General features: G+C 44.0%; 1 protein-coding gene across 5 annotated transcripts in view; it reads left to right on the forward strand.

Annotated features, from left to right (window-relative positions):
• LOC120041150 (regulation of nuclear pre-mRNA domain-containing protein 2-like) overlaps positions 1 to 21,056 on the forward strand; it is a 62,565-nt gene that overhangs the window by 11,275 nt on the left and 30,234 nt on the right. For all 5 annotated transcript variants that reach the window (XR_005475842.1, XR_005475839.1, XR_005475840.1 and 2 more), the window contains exons 2-8: positions 4,259 to 4,388; positions 18,002 to 18,150; positions 18,377 to 18,429; positions 18,706 to 18,832; positions 19,138 to 19,313; positions 19,493 to 19,841; positions 19,977 to 20,207. Coding sequence is in view for 1 of the 5 variants with exons in the window: in XM_038986108.1 (XP_038842036.1) it covers positions 4,259 to 4,388; positions 18,002 to 18,150; positions 18,377 to 18,429; positions 18,706 to 18,832; positions 19,138 to 19,313; positions 19,493 to 19,841; positions 19,977 to 20,207 (1,215 nt within the window). In the remaining 4 variants the exon portion in view is untranslated. The remainder of the gene's footprint in view (positions 1 to 4,258; positions 4,389 to 18,001; positions 18,151 to 18,376; positions 18,430 to 18,705; positions 18,833 to 19,137; positions 19,314 to 19,492; positions 19,842 to 19,976; positions 20,208 to 21,056) is intronic.

Raw genomic sequence — 21,056 nt, forward strand, 5'->3', positions numbered from 1 at the left:
TCTTTAAATAGCACACCCAACTACCTCATCCCCTTATTATTACTTACCCTCTTGCTCTTTTGCATCCCAGTATCTCTACTTGCACATAATCATCTGCACATCTATCACTCCAGTATTAATGCTAAATTGTAATTATTTTGCGTCTATGGCCAATTTATTGCCTACATCCCTACTCTTCTACACTTGCACACAGATTTTTCTATTGTTATTTTCTATGGTGTCATTGACTGTACGTTTGTGTAACTCTGTGTTGTTGTTTTTGTCGCACTGCTTTGCTTTATCTTGGCCAGGTTGCAGTTGTAAATGAGAACTTGTTCTCAACTGGCCTACCTGGTTAAATAAAGGTGAAATAAAAAAATTGTTGTGGATTTGGGGTGGCTAATTGTTGTTACAATTGTGGAAGCAATATTATAGATCTAAATGATAGTAGAGTTTTAGGTTATAGCTAGCTTATGTAGTTAACTAGTTGGCTAACCTACCTTTCTTGCAGTTTCTCTCGCAGAAGCACTCAGGTGATTCATGTGAATTGTGTTACGCTCTGCAGGGCTTCTGTATTGCCTGCTGGTTCCTGGCGTGCCGTTTTTCGCGTAGGTGCATTCTGAAGCGATCCAAGTGAATTGTGTTTCGCGCCGCAGAGCGTCTGTATCGAGCACTGGTCACTGGCACGCTGTGTTTCTTGAGTTGCCTGCCACAACTCACAGAGCTAAATAACCTTCAGAACTGTGTTGAACCCAGACAGATGATATATTTACCAAGAAAAGCGAATGTGCTAGTTACAGAACTTTATTTGGAAAACTATGTTTGGAAGAAATAGGATGCTTTTTTTGGTGTGGCAGTAATGATTGTCTGCCGTTGCGCATCGCCACACTTAAATGAATGCAGAGGAAACACTGCCTTGACTTATTCCACATTTTGTTGTTGCAGCCTGAATTAAAAATATATTAAATATATGTTTTCCTCTCACCCATCGACACACATTACCCCATAATGACAAAGTGAAAACATGTATTTTTTCCCCCAGGTCTTGCCAAAGATTTTCATGTAGATTTAAGTCAAAACTGTAACTAGGCCACTCAGGAACATTAACTGTCTTGGTAAGCAACTCCAGTGTAGATTTGGTCTTGTGGTTTAGGTTATTGTCATGCTGAAAGGTGAATTAATCTCCAAGTGTCTGGTGGAAAGCAGACTGACTGAACCAAGTTTTGATCTAGGATTTTGCCTGTGCTTAGCACCATTGTGTTTCTTTTTTGTCCAGGAAAACTTCTTAACGTACCCATAACATGATGCAGCCACCACTATGCTTGAAATTATGGAGCGTGGTACTCAGTAATGTGTTGGATTGGATTTTCCCCTAACATAACACTTTGTATTCAGGAGTTAATTGCTCTACCACATTTTTTTGCAGTAGAACTTTAGTGCCTGTTGCAAAAATATTTGTATCCTGTACAGTCTTCCTTCTTTTTACTCTGTCGATTAGGCTAGTATTGTGTAGTAACTAGAATGTTGTTGATCCATTCTCAGTTTTCTCCTATCACAGCCATTAAACTCTGTTTTAAAGTCACCATTGGTCTCATGGTGAAATCTCTGAGCGGTTTCCTTCTTCTCCGGCAACTCCGTTAGGAAGGACGCCTGTCTCTTTGTAGTGACTAGGTTCATTTATACACTATCCAAAGGGTAATTAATAACTTCACCGTGCTCAAAGGGATATTCAATGTCTTTTTTTTACCCATCTACCAATAGGTGCCCTTCTTTGCGAGGCATTGGAAAACCTCCCTGGTTGGTCTTTGTGGTTGAATCTGTGCTTGAAATGTACTCATCGACTCAGGGAACTTACAGCTAATTGTATGTTTGGGGTACAGCGATGAGGTAGTAATTAAAAAATTATGTTAAACCCTGTTGTTGCACACAGAGTGAGGCCATGCAACTTATTATATGACTTGTTAAGCACATTTTTACTCCTGAATTTATTTAGGCTTGCCATAACAAAGGGCGTTGAATACTTTAAACTTTTAATTCTGTATTAATTTGAAAAAAAGTCGAACAACATCACTCCGCTTTGACATTAATGGGGTATTGTGTGTAGGCCAGTGACGACAAAATCTAAATGTAATCTATTTTAAATTCAGGCTGTTAATGGAACAAAATGTTGAAAAAGTCGAGGGATATGAATACTGTCGGAAGGCACTGTAGGTCCATTATCTTTTTTACCAAATAGTTTATATTTGGTTGTAGTCATTTATGTTTAACTGAAAGCATTTTTTCATCCCATTTAAAAAATATATATATTGTTATTAGTTTGGACTTTGGTGTCCCGAAAAAAGGCTTAGGCGGCCCACCCAAGGGTTTCTATGGCAGAAATCATCATGTCATCCCCCCCCCAAATGCTAACCTCACTTGTTATTGTAACTTTCTCACTCATCAATATTCAGGATTCTTTCAGGATTTTCCGTAATCATGGTAGCATCCCCATTAATGTAGAAGTGTTTAGAAACATATTCTATTCATATTTACATTTGTATCATTTCATATCCAAAGTGCTGGAGTACAGAGCCAATAGATAAAAAAAATGGGTCACTGTCCCAATACTTTTTAAGCTAACTGTAGTTGTTCAACCGCTTTGGGAGTTTGATTTGAATAATAGTGTGGCTAAATGTCATTGTAGCCTATTAAATGCTGCTTTGTTTAGAACGCAGGTGAAATCTTTGAAAACTATTTTTTGAGGAGATGGCTTGCAGATATTTGAAAGCTAATGGGACCCTCGAAAAAATGCTTTGTCTTGGTATTGTAACGACCCTGGGTTTATAAGCGCGGAAATCGACTCTGCCGCTTGAGCATGCTTTTGCGGCACAGTCGATAGCGCGCCGGACCTCGGGCTAGGAGGTCGAGGGTTCGAGACCTGCTCCCTGCTGTTTCATTACATTGGTGTCGGAAGTGATCGGACCTCGCATCCACGACAGTGCGTGTGCTTGGCCGGTGAGCGCGTTCCTGTAAGACGTAAAGTCGCAAGCTAGCGTGAGGACGCGCTCTTTGAAAGGAGGGAGTAGTGTAACGACCCTGGGTTTATAAGCGCGGAAATCGACTCTGCCGCTTGAGCATGCTTTTGCGGCACAGTCGATAGCGCGCCGGACCTCGGGCTAGGAGGTCGAGGGTTCGAGACCTGCTCCCTGCCTGTTTCATTACAGTATTATATAGAACCATAACAGTATCGGTGACAATGATGCCGTCATCACCTGCTAAAGGTATTGAGAGGTTGGGGTTAGTTTGACAACGATGGGAAAGCAGGGAAGATAAGCATATTTTTTTTCTTATTTTATCGTTTTTAAATGTAGAGCCTACTTGGCCTTGGGTATAGCTTTGTGTCACAGCCTTTGAAAGTGGAACAGCCCAGGCTCTAGGCCAGGGTATCTTAGGCCAGGGTATCTTGGACCCGGTGCAAGGCTTTCGGCCTGCATCTGTTAAACCACCCAAAACATGGTTTCAATCAGTGCAGGACAGGATGAAGAGTAGCCTAGTTTGTACGAAACGCAGGCAAGTTAGCCTTAGGTTACGAGAAGGCAATGTACACGTAACTACCAAAATAGAGCAAACACTTGAGTAAACGAGGGATACAAAGTATATTGAAAGTAGGTGGGGTGCTTGGTTTAGGTCCAGTCAACCCCTTAGAGGGCACCAATAAATACGCAGCCATTCTGAGTGATCACCTTCAACCTATGGTGAAGCATTTCTACCCTGGTGGGAGGGGTCTCTTCCAGGATGACAATGCCCTCATCCACAGGGCACGAGTGGTCACTGAATGATTTGATGCGCATGAAAACGATGGAAACCATATGCCATTGGCTGTCTGTCACTAGAGCTCAACACAATTGAACACTTACGGGAAGATTCAGGAGTGGTGGCTGAGACGGTGTTTTCCATCACTATCAACAAAACGGCAAATTATAAAATTGATTGTGAAAGAATGGTGTCGCATCCCTCCAATAGACTTCCAGACACTTGTAGAATCTAGGACAAGACTCATTAAAGCTGTTGTGGTGGCCCAACGCCCTATTAAGACACTGGTGTTACCTTTTTATTTTGTCAGTTACCTATATAAGCCTAATGCTGTAGTAGTGTCAGTGTCGGGTACTGAAAGGCTAGACAAATAGGAAGTTGTATGGTATTTGTGTGTGTAACACGTGTCATGCTCAATTTTTTGTACAGTTCTATCACTTAAGTTTTCAATTCAACTATTCTCCCTCTCCCTCCTTTCTCCTGGCAGCTGAGGCTTCTCACCGTCTCAATTTGTTCTACCTCGCCAATGATGTCATTCAGAACTGTAAGAGGAAAAATGCCATTGTCTACCGTACTGCTTTCGCCGACGTGCTCCCTGAGGCCTTCCAGCTGGTCAAGTGAGTAAATCAAACACTGTGTTAGTTTGTGGCCTCTAGATGCTGATCATGGGTCTGTTTAGCATTTACCCCCACTAATGGTTAAGGTTAGGATTGGGGGAGGGTGAGCAGATCCTAGATCTGTACCTATGGGGAAACTTCACCCTGGAGTAAACCACACGGTCAGGGTCAGAGCTAACGTCGACAATACTTTTGTTTATTCACCATACGAGTCAATGGCCGTCCCAAATGGCATCCTATTCTTGTTCCCTTCATAGTTCACTACTTTTGACCTGTGTCAATGGAGCTCTGGTCAAAAGTAGTGCACTATACACTCAGTGGCCAGTTTATTAGGTACACCCCGCTCATGAAATGTATCGTTCCTACAGACAGTGAGTCACGTGGCCATGGCTTGCTATAGAAATCAGGCATCGTGGCTAGAGGTCGATCGATTAATCGGAATTACCGATTAATTAGGGCCGATTTCAAGTTTTCATAACAATCGTTAAAAAAAAAAAAATTTACACCTTTATTTAATCTTTATTTAACTAGGCAAGTCAGTTAAGAACACATACTTATTTTCAATGACGGCCTAGGAACGGTGGGTTAACTGCCTCGTTCAGGCATTTTTACCTTCTCAGCTCGGGGGATTCAATCTTGCAACCTTACAGTTAGTCTAGTCCAATGCTCTAACCACCTGATTACATTGCACTCCACGAGGAGCCTGCCTGTTACGCGAAATGCAGTAGAAGCCAAGGTAAGTTGCTAGCTAGCATTAAACGTATCTTATAAAAAACAATCAATCAATCAATCATAATCACTAGTTAACTACACATGGTTGATGATATTACTAGTTTATCTAGCGTGTCCTGCGTTGCATATAATCGATGCGGTGCGTATCGTTGCTCCAATGTGTACCTAACCATAAACATCAATGCCTTTCTTAAAATCAATACACAGAAGTATATATTTTTTAACTTGCATATTTAGCTAAAAGAAATCCAGGTTAGCAGGCAATATTAACCAGGGGAAATTGTGTCACTTCTCTTGCGTTCATTGCACGCAGAGTCTAATTTGCCAGAATTTTACGTAATTATGACAAAACATTGAAGGTTGTGCAATGTAACAACAATATTTAGACTTATGGATGCCACCCGTTAGATAAAATACAGAACGGTTCCGTATTTCACTGAAAGAATAAACGTCTTGTTTTCGAGATGATAGTTTCCGGATTCGACCATATTAATGACCTAAGGCTCGTATTTCTGTGTGTTATTATGTTATAACTAAGTCTATGATTTGATAGAGCAGTCTGACTGAGCGGTGGTAGGCAGCAGCAGGCTCGTAAGCATTCATTTAAACAGCACTTTCTTGCGTTTTGCCAGAAGCTCTTCGCTGTGCTTGAAGCCTATCAACTCCCGAGATTAGGCTGGTGTAACCGATGTGAAATGGCTAGCTAGTTAGCGGGGTGCGCGCTAATAGCGTTTCAAACGTCACTCGCTCTGAGACTTGGAGTAGTTATTCACCCTGCTCTGCATGGGTAACGCTGCTTCGAGGGTGGCTGTTGTCGTTGTGTTCCTGGTTCGAGCCCAGGTAGGAGCGAGGAGAGGGATGGAAGCTATACTGTTACACTGGCAATACTAAAGTGCCTATAAGAACATCCAATAGTCAAAGGTTAATGAAATACAAATGGTATAGAGAGAGATAGTCCTATAATTCCTATAATAACTACAACCTAAAACTTCTTACATGGGAATATTGAAGACTCGTGTTAAAAGGAACCACCAGCTTTCATATGTTCTCATGTTCTGAGCAAGGAACTTAAACGTTAACTTTCTTACATGGCACATATTGCACTTTTACTTTCTTCTCCAACACTTTGTTTTTGCATTATTTAAACCAAATTGAACACGTTTCATTATTTATTTGAGGCTAAATTGATTTTATTGACGTATTATATTAAGTTAAAATAAGTGTTCATTCAGTATTGTTGTAATTGTCATTATTACAAATACATTTTCAAAATCGGCCGATTAATCGGTATCGGTGTTGAAAAATCATAATCGGTCGACCTCTAATCGAGGCATTCAGTTACAGTTAGATTGAATGTTAGATTGGGCAAAAGGAGATCAAAATTCAAGGCCAGTCCATTCGATTCGTCCTGGACCTGTCTGCTAAGCTGAGGGAAAAAACGCAAGCAATTCATTCCGATCAGACAGTCACCGGAGGAAAAAGGAATGAAGTCTCAACTCCGAATCCCGGCAGTGCTGTGGGTATGGTAGAGAACACAGAGCATGGAGTTCATAAGCAACGATGAAGCCCTGAACAGGTTGCAGGAGACCTTTCCAGTTGAAAGAGAGCGCACTAGGCTACATACAGTGATACCCAAGACCAGCTTATCGTAAATTGAGACTACTTTTGTCCCCTCCCCCAAATACAATCTAGACTCTATTGTCAAAAGTAACTGTTTATTTCTAAGAAGTAATGCTAGAATTCTCCGATGCCAATGAGATACATGGACACAGGGCCTCCCGGGTGGCCCAGTGGTCTAAGGCAGTGCTAGCTGTGCCACCACAGATTCTGGGTTCGAGCCCAGGCTCTGTCGCAGCCGGCCGCGACCGGGAGGTCCACGGGGCGACGCACAATTGACCCAGCGTTGTCCGGGTTAGGGAGGGTTTGGCTGGCAGGGATATCCTTGGCCGGGCGCAGTGCACACTGACCAGGTCGCCAGGTGTACGGTGTTTCCTCCGACACATTGGTGCGGCTGGCTTCCGGGTTGGATGTGCGTTGTATCAAGAAGCAGTGCGGCTTGGTTGGGTTGTTTTTCGGAGGACGCATGGCTCTCGACCTTTGCCTCTCCCGAGTCTGTACGGGAGTTGCAGCGATGAGACAAGACTGTAACTACTACCAATTGGATACCACAAAATTGGGGAGAAAAAAGGGGTAAAAAAAAAAAAGACCTAAAAATGAGATACATGGACACCGAAAATGCAATATAAAAGAGGAAATATAACATGTTTGTCAATCATTATTCTATGGATGTGTTTGTGTGTGCCAGCAGCAGCATACCACCCTGCATACCACTGCTGGCTTGCTTCTGAAGCTAAGCAGGGTTGGTCCTGGTCAGTCCCTGGATGGGAGACCAGATGCTGCTGGAAGTGGTGTTGGAGGGCCAGTAAGAGGCACTCTTTCCTCTGGTCTAAAAAAAAAAAAAAAAAAAGCCCAATGCCCCAGGGCAGTGATTGGGGACACTGCCCTGTGTAGGGTGCCGTCTTTCGGATGGGACGTTAAACGGGTGTCCTGACTCTGAGGTCATTAAAGATCCCATGGCACTTATCGTAAGAGTAGGGGTGTTAACCCCGGTGTCCTGGCTAAATTCCCAATCTGGCCCTCAAACCATCACGGTCACCTAATAATCCCCAGTTTACAATTGGCTCATTCATCCCCCTCCTCTCCCCTGTAACTATTCCCCAGGTCGTTGCTGCAAATGAGAACGTGTTCTCAGTCAACTTACCTGGTAAAATAACGGATAAATAAAAATAAAAAAATAAATAAAGTGTGTGTGGGCGCATGTGTCTGTGCATATGAATGGGTGAGAATGGGTGTGCGGAGGCATAAGGTGTGTGTGAATGAAGGAAAATGGATGAGTAAGTTAAGTGGTGTAAATGAAATTGTACCTTACATGGTGGATCATTGTGTATCCCATCAGGTGCCAAATCTGGTGTTTTTAGATAGAGTTCAAACTATATTGGATCAAATCCAGACAGGAACTATTATTTTAGCAGGTCAATCATACATTCGATAAAATTGATAGACAATAAAGTAGTAATAGTAATAAAAAAGAGACATTTAGGGAGCCTTCAAGAGGATGAAAAATGTAATCTCAGCAAATAATTTATAGGAACCCCTGGAGATTACTATTCACAACTGCAAAAGACAAAAACATTTTTTTCTCAAAGTAAGAAAAGCAATTCAAGAATTGACTACATTTTTATAACAATTTACTGAATAAAATCTTTTTATGATATAGTATAATTCTCCGGTGTCGTGCTTAATTACACCAATAGAAAATACACTTAGCGACAGAATTTGGAGAATGAACTTCTGGACCCAAAATGTACTAAATATTTAAAGGAAAAAATAACCTTTAATGTTACAAATGTGGACATAAAAGAAGAAAATACAATTTCTGAATTTAAGCAAGTATGAGATCTTTTACTTTTGAAGAGAGCCAACAACTAACTACAGGTTAAACTCAAATAAAGCATACTACTTAATAGCAAATATAACTGGTAAATATCTCACAGCTGTCACAAAATGAATACATGCTAAACCAGTTATAAGAAACGGATACAAATGCAGTAATTAGAAACAACAACGCTAATAGACCATTTGAAAAGCTTCTATGAAGATGTACAGTGGGGCAAAAAAGTATTTAGTCAGCCACCAATTGTGCAAGTTCTCCCACTTAAAAAGATGAGAGAGGCCTGTAATTTTCATCATAGGTACACTTCAACTATGACAGACAAAATGAGAGAAAAAAATCCAGAAAATCACATTGTAGGATTTTTTATGAATTTATTTGCAAATGATGGTGGAAAATAAGTATTTGGTCAATAACAAAAGTTTATCTCAATACTTTGTTATATACCCTTTGTTGGCAATGACAGAGGTCAAACGTTTTCTGTAAGTCTTCACAAGGTTTTCACACACTGTTGCTGGTATTTTGGCCCATTCCTCCATGCAGATCTCCTCTAGAGCAGTGATGTTTTGGGGCTGTTGCTGGGCAACATGGACTTTCAACTCCCTCCAAAGATTTTCTATGGGGTTGAGATCTGGAGACTGGCTAGGCCACTCCAGGACCTTGAAATGCTTCTTACGAAGCCACTCCTTCGTTGCCCGGGCGGTGTGTTTGGGATCATTGTCATGCTGAAAGACCCAGCCACGTTTCATCTTCAATGCCCTTGCTGATGGAAGGAGGTTTTCACTCAAAATCTCACGATACATGGCCCCATTCATTCTTTCCTTTACACGGATCAATCGTCCTGGTCCCTTTGCAGAAAAACAGCCCCAAAGCATGATGTTTCCACCCCCATGCTTCACAGTAGGTATGGTGTTCTTTGGATGCAACTCAGCATTCTTTGCCCTCCAAACACGACGAGTTGAGTTTTTACCAAAAAGTTATATTTTGGTTTCATCTGACCATATGACATTCTCCCAATTTTCTTCTGGATCATCCAAATGCTCTCTAGCAAACTTCAGACGGGCCTGGACATGTACTGGCTTAAGCAGGGGGACACGTCTGGCACTGCAGGATTTGAGTCCCTGGCGGCGTAGTGTGTTACTGATGGTAGGCTTTGTTACTTTGGTCCCAGCTCTCTGCAGGTCATTCACTAGGTCCCCCCGTGTGGTTCTGGGATTTTTGCTTGTGATCATTTTGACCCCACGGGGTGAGATCTTGCGTGGAGCCCCAGATCGAGGGAGATTATCAGTGGTCTTGTATGTCTTCCATTTCCTAATAATTGCTCCCACAGTTGATTTCTTCAAACCAAGCTGCTTACCTATTGCAGATTCAGTCTTCCCAGCCTGGTGCAGGTCTACAATTTTGTTTCTGGTGTCCTTTGACAGCTCTTTGGTCTTGGCCATAGTGGAGTTTGGAGTGTGACTGTTTGAGGTTGTGGACAGGTGTCTTTTATACTGATAACAAGTTCAAACAGGTGCCATTAATACAGGTAACGAGTGGAGGACAGAGGAGCGAGCCTCTTAAAGAAGAAGTTACAGGTTTGTGAGAGCCAGAAATCTTTCTTGTTTGTAGGTGACCAAATAGTTTTTTTCCACCATAATTTGCAAATAAATTCATAAAAAATCCTACAATGTGATTGTCTGGATTTTTTTTCTCATTTTGTCTGTCATAGTTGAAGTGTACCTATGATGAAAATTACAGGCCTCTCTCATCTTTTTAAGTGGGAGAACTTGCACAATTGGTGGCTGACTAAATACTTTTTTTGCCCCACTGTATATAAATCAGAATTAAACAACAGTTGGATGGATCCTATAGCAATTATCAGTAGACAAAAAAATATTCAGTAAAAACAGAGATCACCCGAAAAATAAATATTAGATACTGTTAAAACATTCACATGGAGAAAAGCACCAGGAACGGATGGCTTTCACATAGAATTCTATTCAACATTTTGGGACAAAGTAGCGCCCCTATTTACACATGACAAAACACATGTCACTCAATTCAGTACTTCCTAGTTACATGTATCAAACAGTTATTTCAATTATATTAAAACAAGGAAAATCTGGAGTCCCCTGCTGATTTATAGACTTCATAAGCAATAGAATGGAAAAAGTCTCACCAGACTTGATACATGTCAGTCAAACAGGGTTTATTAAAAATACACTTACAAAACAAATACAAGAACATGTTTCAGTTTAACACAATACGTAAAAAAACAAGAGAGATTTAGCAATAATGGATGTTGATGTCAAAGGGTTTTGGCCGTCTTGAATGGCCTTTTCTATTCAAAACTTTGGAAGCTTTCAACTTTCCGGCTGAAAAAGATCAATGTAATTAAGATATTATATATATGTCCTAAACTAAACTCATTTGCAGATGATCTCCTGATATACCTCACCAATATTGAAAACTCAATACCCCCTTTGCTAAACATATTTTCAGAATACACAAAAATCTCAGGATTAAAATTAATGTGGAAATAAAGATAATAGGATAAAGAAAAATAATAACTCACAATCTGTAAGTATCCTTTAACTTTATTCTTTTACTCAAGAATATGAAAGCAGGTCTAATTATATGGAACAATCTTTCCATAAATCTTACAGGTAGAATAAACCTCTTCAGAATGGCATGGCTCCCAACGTTTTATGGGCAACTAAAATTCATAGAATAAAAAGGGTTTACATCTTACTAAGTCTGAGGGTGGTTTTAACCTTCCAGACTTGGAATTCTAAGGCTTTTACTTGCGAACCAAGGCTTTTACTTGCGACGTATAGTTAAATGCACTAAAGAGGAACAATGGGTACATATTGAAGATGTGCATGCTCATCCCCAGAATTGTTTCACGTGTCTATTTTCAAAGGATTAAGCTAAGAACATTAACAACTTCATAGTTAAGAACACTATAACAATATGTAAGAAAATAAAACGTATTCTACAAGAACCAATATCACTCCCTTAAAAACACAACCCTACGGAACAGTCCTTGGATAGCTTTTCAGAATACACCTAGAAATTTAGCCACATGGAAAACTGAAGTCATATGAACTGTAAATGACTTGGTGACAGGAAATACATTTCCATGTGACAGAATTAAAAAGCAATTTTGGACAACCTTGAGGGAGTCTTATTTGAGTCAGAAAAGGATTTTCATATGATAGGTACGATATGCAAAACCTTGCAGAGAGCATATCCTATCTCTTAGTTTATATATTTTTCTATTGGAACCAAGACTTAAAAAGAACTGATGTTGTCACAAGATTGATGGGATGTTGGAGCATAACTAACGCAATTACAGTTGTACTCTTAATCCAGTATAAACTAATGTATAGAATTTACTGTATTTTACAAGAGACAACATTCACAAAGTTTACAGCACCACGGAAGAGTCATGTGTACAAAATATGACTAAATAATCCATGCTTTCTTGGAATTGCTATGAAGGTCAAAAGTCATGGGTGGAGCTAGAAAGTTGTCTGTAAAAAGTATTACAATGTAAACTTACTTTTAATTTGTCTGTCTGCATATTTCAAGACATAGTATGTGGGGGTGTAGTGAGATACCCAATGGGATGGAAGATTCCCTTCTAATCACTCGTCTTGAAAAAACGTATACCAAAAACTTGGAAATCCATCATCATTAACACTATGGAATAATCAAATTATTTTATAATTGAAATAGCATGGGCGACAGACACAAACAAATGTAAGGCCATGTGGCAAGCAATAATGCAGGCACTAGGGATGGGGTGTGGGCAATATGATGTAGTTGTTTGTGTGCGTATGTAAGTTGTTGAAGGCCAGCATCGGGGAGTCGCCTCTTCACTATTGACGTTGAGACGTGTACTATTTAATGAAGCTGCCAGTTGAGGACTTGTGAGGCGTCTGTTTCTCAATCTAGACACTCTAATGTACTTGTCCTCTTGCTCAGTTGTGCACCGGGGCCTCCCACTCTTTCTATTCTGGTTAGAGACAGTTTGCACTGTTCTGTGAAGGGAGTAATACACAGCGTTGTACGAGATCTTCAGTTTCTTTCCAATTTCTCGCATGGAATAGCCATGTTTCAGAAGAAAGTCTTTGTTTCTGGCCATTTTGAGCCTGTAATCGAACCCACAAATGCTGATGCTCCAGATACTCAACTAGTCTAAAGAAGGCCAGTTTTATTGCTTCTTTAATTAGGACAACATTTTTTCAGCTGTGCTAACATAATTGCAAAAGGGTTTTCTAATGATCAATTAGCCTTTAAAAATGATAAACTTGGAATAGCTAACACAGCGTGCCATTGGAACACAGGAGTGATGGTTAGGGGGGGGTAGGAGGAGTACCAGTACAGGAGTACCCCCCCCCCCCCCCCCCCCAAGGTGCGGACTCCGGTCGCAAAACCTGACCTATAGGGGAGGGTCTGTGTGGGCATCTGTCCACGGTGGCGGCTCTGGCTCTGGACGTGGTCCCCACCCCACCATAGTTAATCCCTGCTTCCGTGGCCTCCTCCTAATGGCTACCTTCCCTATTAACCCCACTGGATTAAGGGGCAGCACCGGACTGAGGGGCAGCACCGGACTGAGGGGCAGCACCGGACTGAGGGGCAGCACCGGACTGAGGGGCAGCACCAGACTGAGGGGCAGCACCAGACTGAGGGGCAGCTCCGGACTGAGGGGGAATTCCGGCATCGCCGGCGTGACAGGTCGCTCTGGCAGCTCCTGGCTGACTGACGACTCTGGCAGCTCCTGGCTGGCTGGCGGCTCTGGCAGCTCCTGGCTGGCTGGCAGCTCTGGCAGCTCCTGTCTGGCGGGCGGCTCTGGCAGCTCCTGTCTGGCGGGCGGCTCTGGCGGCTCCTGTCTGGCGGGCGGCTCTGGCGGCTCCTGTCTGGCGGGCGGCTCTGGCGGCTCCTGTCTGGCGGGCGGCTCTGGCGGCTCCTGACTGACGGACGGCTCTAGCGGCTCCTGACAGACGGGCGGCTTTGAAGGCTCAGGACAGACGGGCGGCTCAGACGGCGCTGGGCAGGCAGGCAGCTCAGACGGCGCTGGGCAGGCAGACAGCTCAGACGGCGCTGGGCAGGCAGACAGCTCAGACGGCGCTGGGCAGGCAGACAGCTCAGACGGCGCTGGGCAGGCAGACAGCTCAGACGGCGCTGGGCAGGCAGGCAGCTCAGACGGCGCTGGGCAGGCAGGCAGCTCAGACGGCGCTGGGCAGGCAGGCAGCTCAGACGGCGCTGGGCAGGCAGGCAGCTCAGACGGCTCTGGGCAGGCAGGCAGCTCAGACGGCTCTGGGCAGGCAGGCAGCTCAGACGGCTCTGGGCAGGCAGGCAGCTCAGACGGCGCTGGGCAGGCAGGCAGCTCAGACGGCGCTGGACAGATGAGAGACTCTGGCTGCGCTGGAGAAGAGTAAGGCTCTGGCAGCGCTGGACAGGCGGGAGCAACTGTAGAGAGAACCCGGAGAGACAGCCTGGTGCGGGGGGCTGCCACCGGAGGACTGGTACGTGGAGGTGGCACCGGATATACCGGACCGTGAAGGAGTACAACAGCTCTTGAGCACCGAACCTGCCCAACCTTACCCGGTTGAATGTTCCCCGTAGCCCTGCCAGTGCGGCGAGGTGGAATAGCCCACATTGGGCTATGCTGGCGAACCGGGGACACCATTTGTAAGGCTGGTGCCATGTACGCCGGCCCGAGGAGACGCACTGGAGACCAGATGTGTTGAGCCGGCTTCATGGCACCCGGCTCGATGCCCAAACCAGCCCGGCCAGTGCGGCGAGGTGGAATAGCCCGCACTGGGCTAAGCACGCGTACTGGGGACACCGTGCGCTCCACCGCATAACACGGTGCCTGACCAGTACGACGCCCTCTCACTCCACGGTAAGCACGGGGAGTTGGCTCAGGTCTCCTACCCGGCTTAGCCACACTCCGCGTGTGCCCCCACCCAAGACATTTTTGGGTCTGACTCTCGGGCTTCCAACCGCGTCGCCGCGCTGCCTCCTCATACCAGCGCTTCTCTGCCTTCGCTGCCTCCAACTCTGCTTTGGGACGGCGATATGGCTGAGCCCAGGGTCCCTTGCCGTCCAGGATCTCCTCCCAAGTCCATGAGTCCTGTGTCTTCTGCCGCTGCTGCTGCTGTCCTTTACCACTCTGCTTGGTCCTTTGGTGGTGGGTGTTTCTCTAACGCTCGTCTTCCTCCTCGTCTGAGGAGGAGCAAGGATCGGACCAAAATGCAGCGTGGGTTGAATACATAATCATTTTAATAATAATAACGAAGACGAAAATACACTTGAACAAACTACAAAATAATAAACGACGTTAACAGACCTGAACTTGAGAACACATAAAACAATGAACGCACAAACAGCAACGAACAAACGAAACGAAACAGTACCGCGTGGTGAACAAACACAGTCACAGCAACAAACACCCACAAACAAACAGTGAGAACAGCCTACCTTAATATGGTTCTCAATCAGAGGAAACGTAAAACACCTGCCCCTGATTGAGAACCATATCAGGCTAGTTGACAACCCAACATAGAAACACATAACATAGAATGCCCACCCAGCTCACGTCCTGACCAACTAAACAAGACTAAACATAGGAAATAAGGTCAGGAACGTGACAGTTCTAGGAGGAAGCGGGGCCTTGACTAGTGTCACGATCGTCGTAAAGTGAAAGAGAGGAGGACCAAGGCGCAGCGTGATAGCAATACATCTTTACTTTAATAAAGATGAAAAAACGAAGAACACTATACAAACAAAATCAAATAATAAACCGACGAACGTGAAGCTATACAAACTAAGTGCTAACATGCAACATAGACATAGACAATCACCCACAAACTACCTAATGACTATGGCTGCCTAAATAGGGCTCCCAATCAGAGACAACGATAGACAGCTGTCTCTAATTGAGAACCAATCTAGGCAACCATAGACATACAAACACCTAGACTGAACACTGCCCCATAAACATACAAAAAACCCTAGACAATACAAAAACACATACATCCCCCATGTCACACCCTGACCTAACTAAAATAATAAAGAAAACAAACTAAGGCCAGGGTGTGACAACTAGACCAGTGAGAGGAACCTATTAAGTTCCTGACTAGCAACTGTCTAGATGTGCAAGGAGTTGACTCCTGGAAGGAGGGTATAAATATATGTGCTTGTGTAAACATGTCTTTGTCTTTGCAGATGTTTGATCCATTGCGTGAATAAACTTGGTTTGAGCTTTTTCCTAGTCGTCCGTTGAGTTTTTACTCTGTTTTAGAACCTAACAGTAGTTTGTTAGTGATATGGACACCAAGAAACTTCAAGCTGTCGACCTGCTCCACTACAGCCCCGTCAATGAGGGTGTGCTCGGCCCTCCTTTTCCTGTAGTCTATGATCAGCTTCTTTGTCTTGCTCACATTGAGGGAGAGGTTGTTGTCTCTTACCTCCTCCCTATAGGCGGTCTCATTGTGTCATTGGCGAACTTAATGATGGTGTTGGAGTTGTGTGTGGCCACGCAGTCATGGGTGAACAGGGAGTACAGGAGGGGACTAAGTATGCACCCCTGAGGGGCCCCTACGTTGAGGATCAGTGTGGCTGATATGTTGTTGCCTACCCTTACCACCTGGAGGCAGCCCATCAGGAAGTCCAGGATCCAGTTGCAGAGGGAGGTGTTTAGTCCCAGGGTCCTTAACTTAGTGATGAGCTTTGAGGGCACTATGGTGTTGAATGCTGAGCTGTAGTCAACGAACATCATTCTCACATAGGCATTCCTTTGTCCAGGTGGGAAAGGGCAGTGTGGAGTGCAATATAGGTTGGGTCACCTCTGGATGTGTTGGAAGGTTATGCAAATTGTAGTGGCTCTATGGTTTCTGGGATGATGCTGTTGATGTGAGCCATGACCAGCCTTTCAAAGCACTTCATGGCTACAGACATGAGTGCTACAGGGTGGTAGTCATTTAGGCAGGTTATCTTGGCGTTCTTGGGCACAGGTACTATGGTGGTCTGCTAAAAACATGTAGGTATTACAGAATCAGGGAGAGGTTGAAAATGTTAGTGAAGACACTTGTCAGTTGGTCAGGGCATGCTCTGAGTACGCGTTTTGGTAATCCGTCTGGCCTTGTGAATGCTAACCAGTTTAAAGGTCTTACTCACATCGGCTATGGAGCGCAATATCACACAGTCATATGGAACAGCTGGTGCTCTCATGCATGGTTCAGTATTGCTTGCCTCGAAGCGAGCATGTAAGGCAATTAGCTCGTCTGGTAGGCTCGCTTCACTGGACAGCTCTTCTATGGGTTTCCCTTTGTAATCCATAATAGTTTTCGACCCCTGCCACATCCGACGAACATCAGAGCAGGTTAGTAGGATTCAAACTTAGTCCTGTATTGAAGCTTTGCCTGTGATGGTTCATCGAAGGGCATAGCAGGATTTCTTATAAGCGTCCAGATTAGTGTCCCGCTCCTTGAAAGCGGCAGCGTTGCCTGTAATCCATGGCTTCTGGTTGGGATATATACATACGGTCACTGTGGGGACGATGTTGTCGATGCACTTATTGATGAAGCTGGTGACTGATGTGGTATTCTCCTCAATGCCGGGATGAATCCCGGAACATATTCCAGTTTGTGCTAGCGGAACAGTCCTGTAGCTTAGCATCCGCGTCATCTGACCACTTCCATATTGAGGGAGTCACTGGTACTTCCTGCTTTAGTTTTTGCTTGTAAACAGGAATTAGGAGAATAGATATATGGTCAGATTTGCCAATGGAGGGTGAGGGAGAGCTTTGTACACGTCTCTGGAATGAAAGTGATCTTGTTTTTTCCCCCTCTGGTTGCACATGTGACATACTGGTAGAAAGGAGGTAAAATGGATGTAAGTTTTCCTGCATTAATTAAAGGCCCCGGCCACGAGGAGCGCCACTTCTGGGTGTGCGTTCTCTTGTTTGCTTAGGAGCCGTAAAACTTTAGCCTCCGATTCATTAAAGAAAAACTCTTCGTCCAATTCGAGTTGAGTAATCGCTGTTCTGATGTCCAGAAGCTCTTTTCGGTCATAATGTTTCTGCCACCGTATGTTAATGTAAAACAAAAGGTACAAAAAAACGCACATTAATTATAAACAAATACCACAATTGGTTAGGAGCCTGTAAAACGGCATCAAGCGCCATTCTCTCAATCTGCAGCAACTGCGTGATGTCATCGTGTCAGCATGGACCAACATCCCTGTGGAATGTTTGTGACACCTTGTAGAATCCACACCCGAAGAAATCGGGGTGTTCTGGAGGCAAAGGGCGTTCTGACCCGGTACCTCATTGTGGTTGAATTAAGGGGAGTTTCATCTTCTCATCAGGGCTACTCTATCACTTTACACATCATTGCCATGTCAGTGAAGAACTTTTCTGTCTCCTGTCCTGCAGTAATGTGGGAGACTCTAAGGTGATGAAGTCAGTGGACAGGATATTATCCATCTGGGAGGAGAGGAGTGTGTACACAGAGGAGCTCATAGCTGAGCTGAGGGCCAGTCTGGTCAAAGAGGTGTCACCTGCTGCTTTAGAAACACCTAAAGGTGAGTGAATCAGTTCCAACCATGTACCACCAGCAGAGTAAACTGTGATATACTGCATGTTTTGAATATCATGGGAAGTGTCTTTCGAAATTGTACAAATGTCAAGATAATGAGGCATCATGTTTATTGTTGTACTTCACTTTTAATTGTGTGGCATTTTAGCTGTTCTGTTCAATTCTTGTGTGTTGTGTTAACTTTGTCATGGACATTTCTTATGTCATTTCAGCTCCAGTCAACTCTAAAGCTGCTCTTCAATCTAAGATTGTAGCTGAATTTGTCGTAAGTGTCCACTACCCACTCTATAGGATAGATTCTATGTTCTGCTCTGTTTAGCTTCTTTTTTTAAATCTCAATTGTATATTCAGACATTTTGTGCTGCATATCCTCTCGAGAAATGACCAAATCCTACCAAATTAACTGTAACTACTGCACTATGAGAACTGTAAATACTTAAAGTAAATGCTTGTACTACAAAGCTAGTATGTTGAGTTGAACTTGACCTTAACTATTGCCATGTCCTGTGGTGTGGCTCTCTGACGGTGTCCTGTCATGCAGCCCCAGGAATTCATCGATCATCTTTCTAAGTACCACAGCTCTGTGGAGGAAGTGGAGCTAAAGGAGAAACAGCTGGCAGCCATGAGGGTGGACGTCTGCAGCAGCAAGGACCTCAAGAGACTGAAAGGTAACAAGGTTTAGGCTGACACACAACCTCCTGCAAAGTCGTCCATGAGCATTGACCCTGTCTGTGTCCCAAATTGCACCTTATTTCCTATACAGTGCAACTTTTGACCAGGGCCCACGTCCTCCTGTAATGTTGTCAATGAGGATTGGCACAGGAACTGGAAAAGACACGAGGCATCTCTTAATACTCAGAAAGAAAAAAGCCTTGACCCCTGTCTGGCCCCTCTGACCTCGGAGGAGATGAGGCTTGTTTTTAGCCTGACCAAGTCTTTATTATTTCTCTCTCCAAATCAACCACCCCTTCAGATAAGGCAGGGGGGAAGAGGCACTCCAAGGACTTTGAGGATGGCAGTGCGAAGCTAAAGGAGTTTGTGGCCTTCCTTGACCGGCAGATCAAAGGAGGGTCCCCTCTGTTGAATGCTCTTGGCAACGCAGACATTTTCTACGAGATGCAGTATAAGGAGGTCAAGATAGTCGCCAATGTGAGTAGCTGAACTAGATGGTGTCCGTAATGCCTTTGCATCTGTTGTGAAAGGTTGAAAGCGGTTCTCTTTGGTTTTAGTGGCGGGCTTTAGTAGTAAGACTTGAGTTGCATAGATTTGTAAAAAATAATTGGCCATGTGTTTGAGTCTGAGTGGTTTTTAAAAAACTTCTATTTAAGGCGTACAAGACGTTTGCCAACCGGGTGTCCCACCTCAAGCGTAAGCTGGACAGCCTCAAGGCCACCTTACCAGACCTGGACGAGTCGCCCCTCCCCTCGCCCTCGATGGATGCCCCGTCCCCCAATGGCTCAGAGTCCCCCTTCCGTGGCCTGGCCGACCCAGAATCTGACTTGGATGGCCTGGCCATGGATGATGAGGCGGAAATCACTCTGGGGGAAGCACCCAGCCCCCTGTCCTCCCCTGGTGGCTCCCCAAAGCAGGGCTTCACTGTCGGGGAGTTAGACAACCGCGACGTGGAGGACATGGAGCTCTCGGATGAGGAGGAGGCAGAGAGCGTCGGTATCATAGGTGAGGGGGAATGGCAGGTGATGCAGAGCAGGGATTGGGCGCAGGGTGTTAAGGGACAGGATGTATTACTTTCATGTGCCTCATTATAGTTATAAGACTAGATTGTATTGCAACTTGTTTCCTCTGTTTTCACAGTTGAGGAGCGAGTTGAAAGTCCCGTCCCATCTCCAGACCCCATTCCTGTGCCTGTTGTCACACAGCTGCCGCTGGCCACAGAGGCAAAGCCTGTCCCACAGGCCACACCCTCCCCAGCTGTCATGATCCCAGTGACCCCTACAACCAACCTATCAGGCAACCTCGCCAATGTAGACCTGGGTAAAATTAGCTCTATCCTCAGCAGCATCACCTCTGTCATGAAGAAACCAGGTGAGAAACTTCAGCTATTGTAACATCATAAAGGCACTACATGCAGGCAGCCACTGTTGCATCAACGGCACAGTTATTCCGATGGCACATCCATAAGCACCATTACATCATCAACACTGTTACTCTGATTTTGCAGTCCAAGGTTGGGGTCAATTCAACCCTTGAATTAAAATTCCAGAAGCAGAATTTTGTTTAATTTGAATTAAAAGTAGATTTTTATTAAAATAAATTAAACTATGATGTGAAACATGAAAGTCTCATTCCTTTGACAAATCTTTTACCAAAAGCATCTCAGTTAATCCTTTAAAAAATAGATACCATTTCAAATATTAGCTTGATTATAACTCATAGATGTCGAACAGTATTTTTGTGTGCTTTTGTCATGAGATGTTAGGTTGTTCTGGTGTGTTTGATTTGATCTAATGCCTTCTGGGGAAATAATTGAATAACGTGTAAGTGAAATATAAATGATTGAAGACAACCTACAAAATTATCTTAGAATATTTATTGTTTTAGGGGAATGAGTTAAATGAAATGGTTCAACCATGTGTTAAACATAGTATTGGCTACCATACATTATGTATAGTATGTATGTACAGATAAATAATAGCCATTTACACTGAACAAAAATAAGCTGAAATAAAAGATCCCAGACTCATACTCATTGGCTGGGCCTAGCTCTCCAGTGGGTGGGCCCATGCCCTCCCAGGCCCACCCATGTCTGCACTCCCTGCCCAGTCATGTGAAATCCATAGATTAGGGCCTAAAGAATTTCAATTTGCTTATATGAACTGTAACTCAGCAAAATCTTTGAAATTGTTGCATGTTGCGATTTATATTTGTTCAGTA

This window comes from Salvelinus namaycush, unplaced genomic scaffold, assembly GCF_016432855.1.
Source record: "Salvelinus namaycush isolate Seneca unplaced genomic scaffold, SaNama_1.0 Scaffold41, whole genome shotgun sequence".
Lineage (NCBI taxonomy): Eukaryota > Metazoa > Chordata > Actinopteri > Salmoniformes > Salmonidae > Salvelinus > Salvelinus namaycush.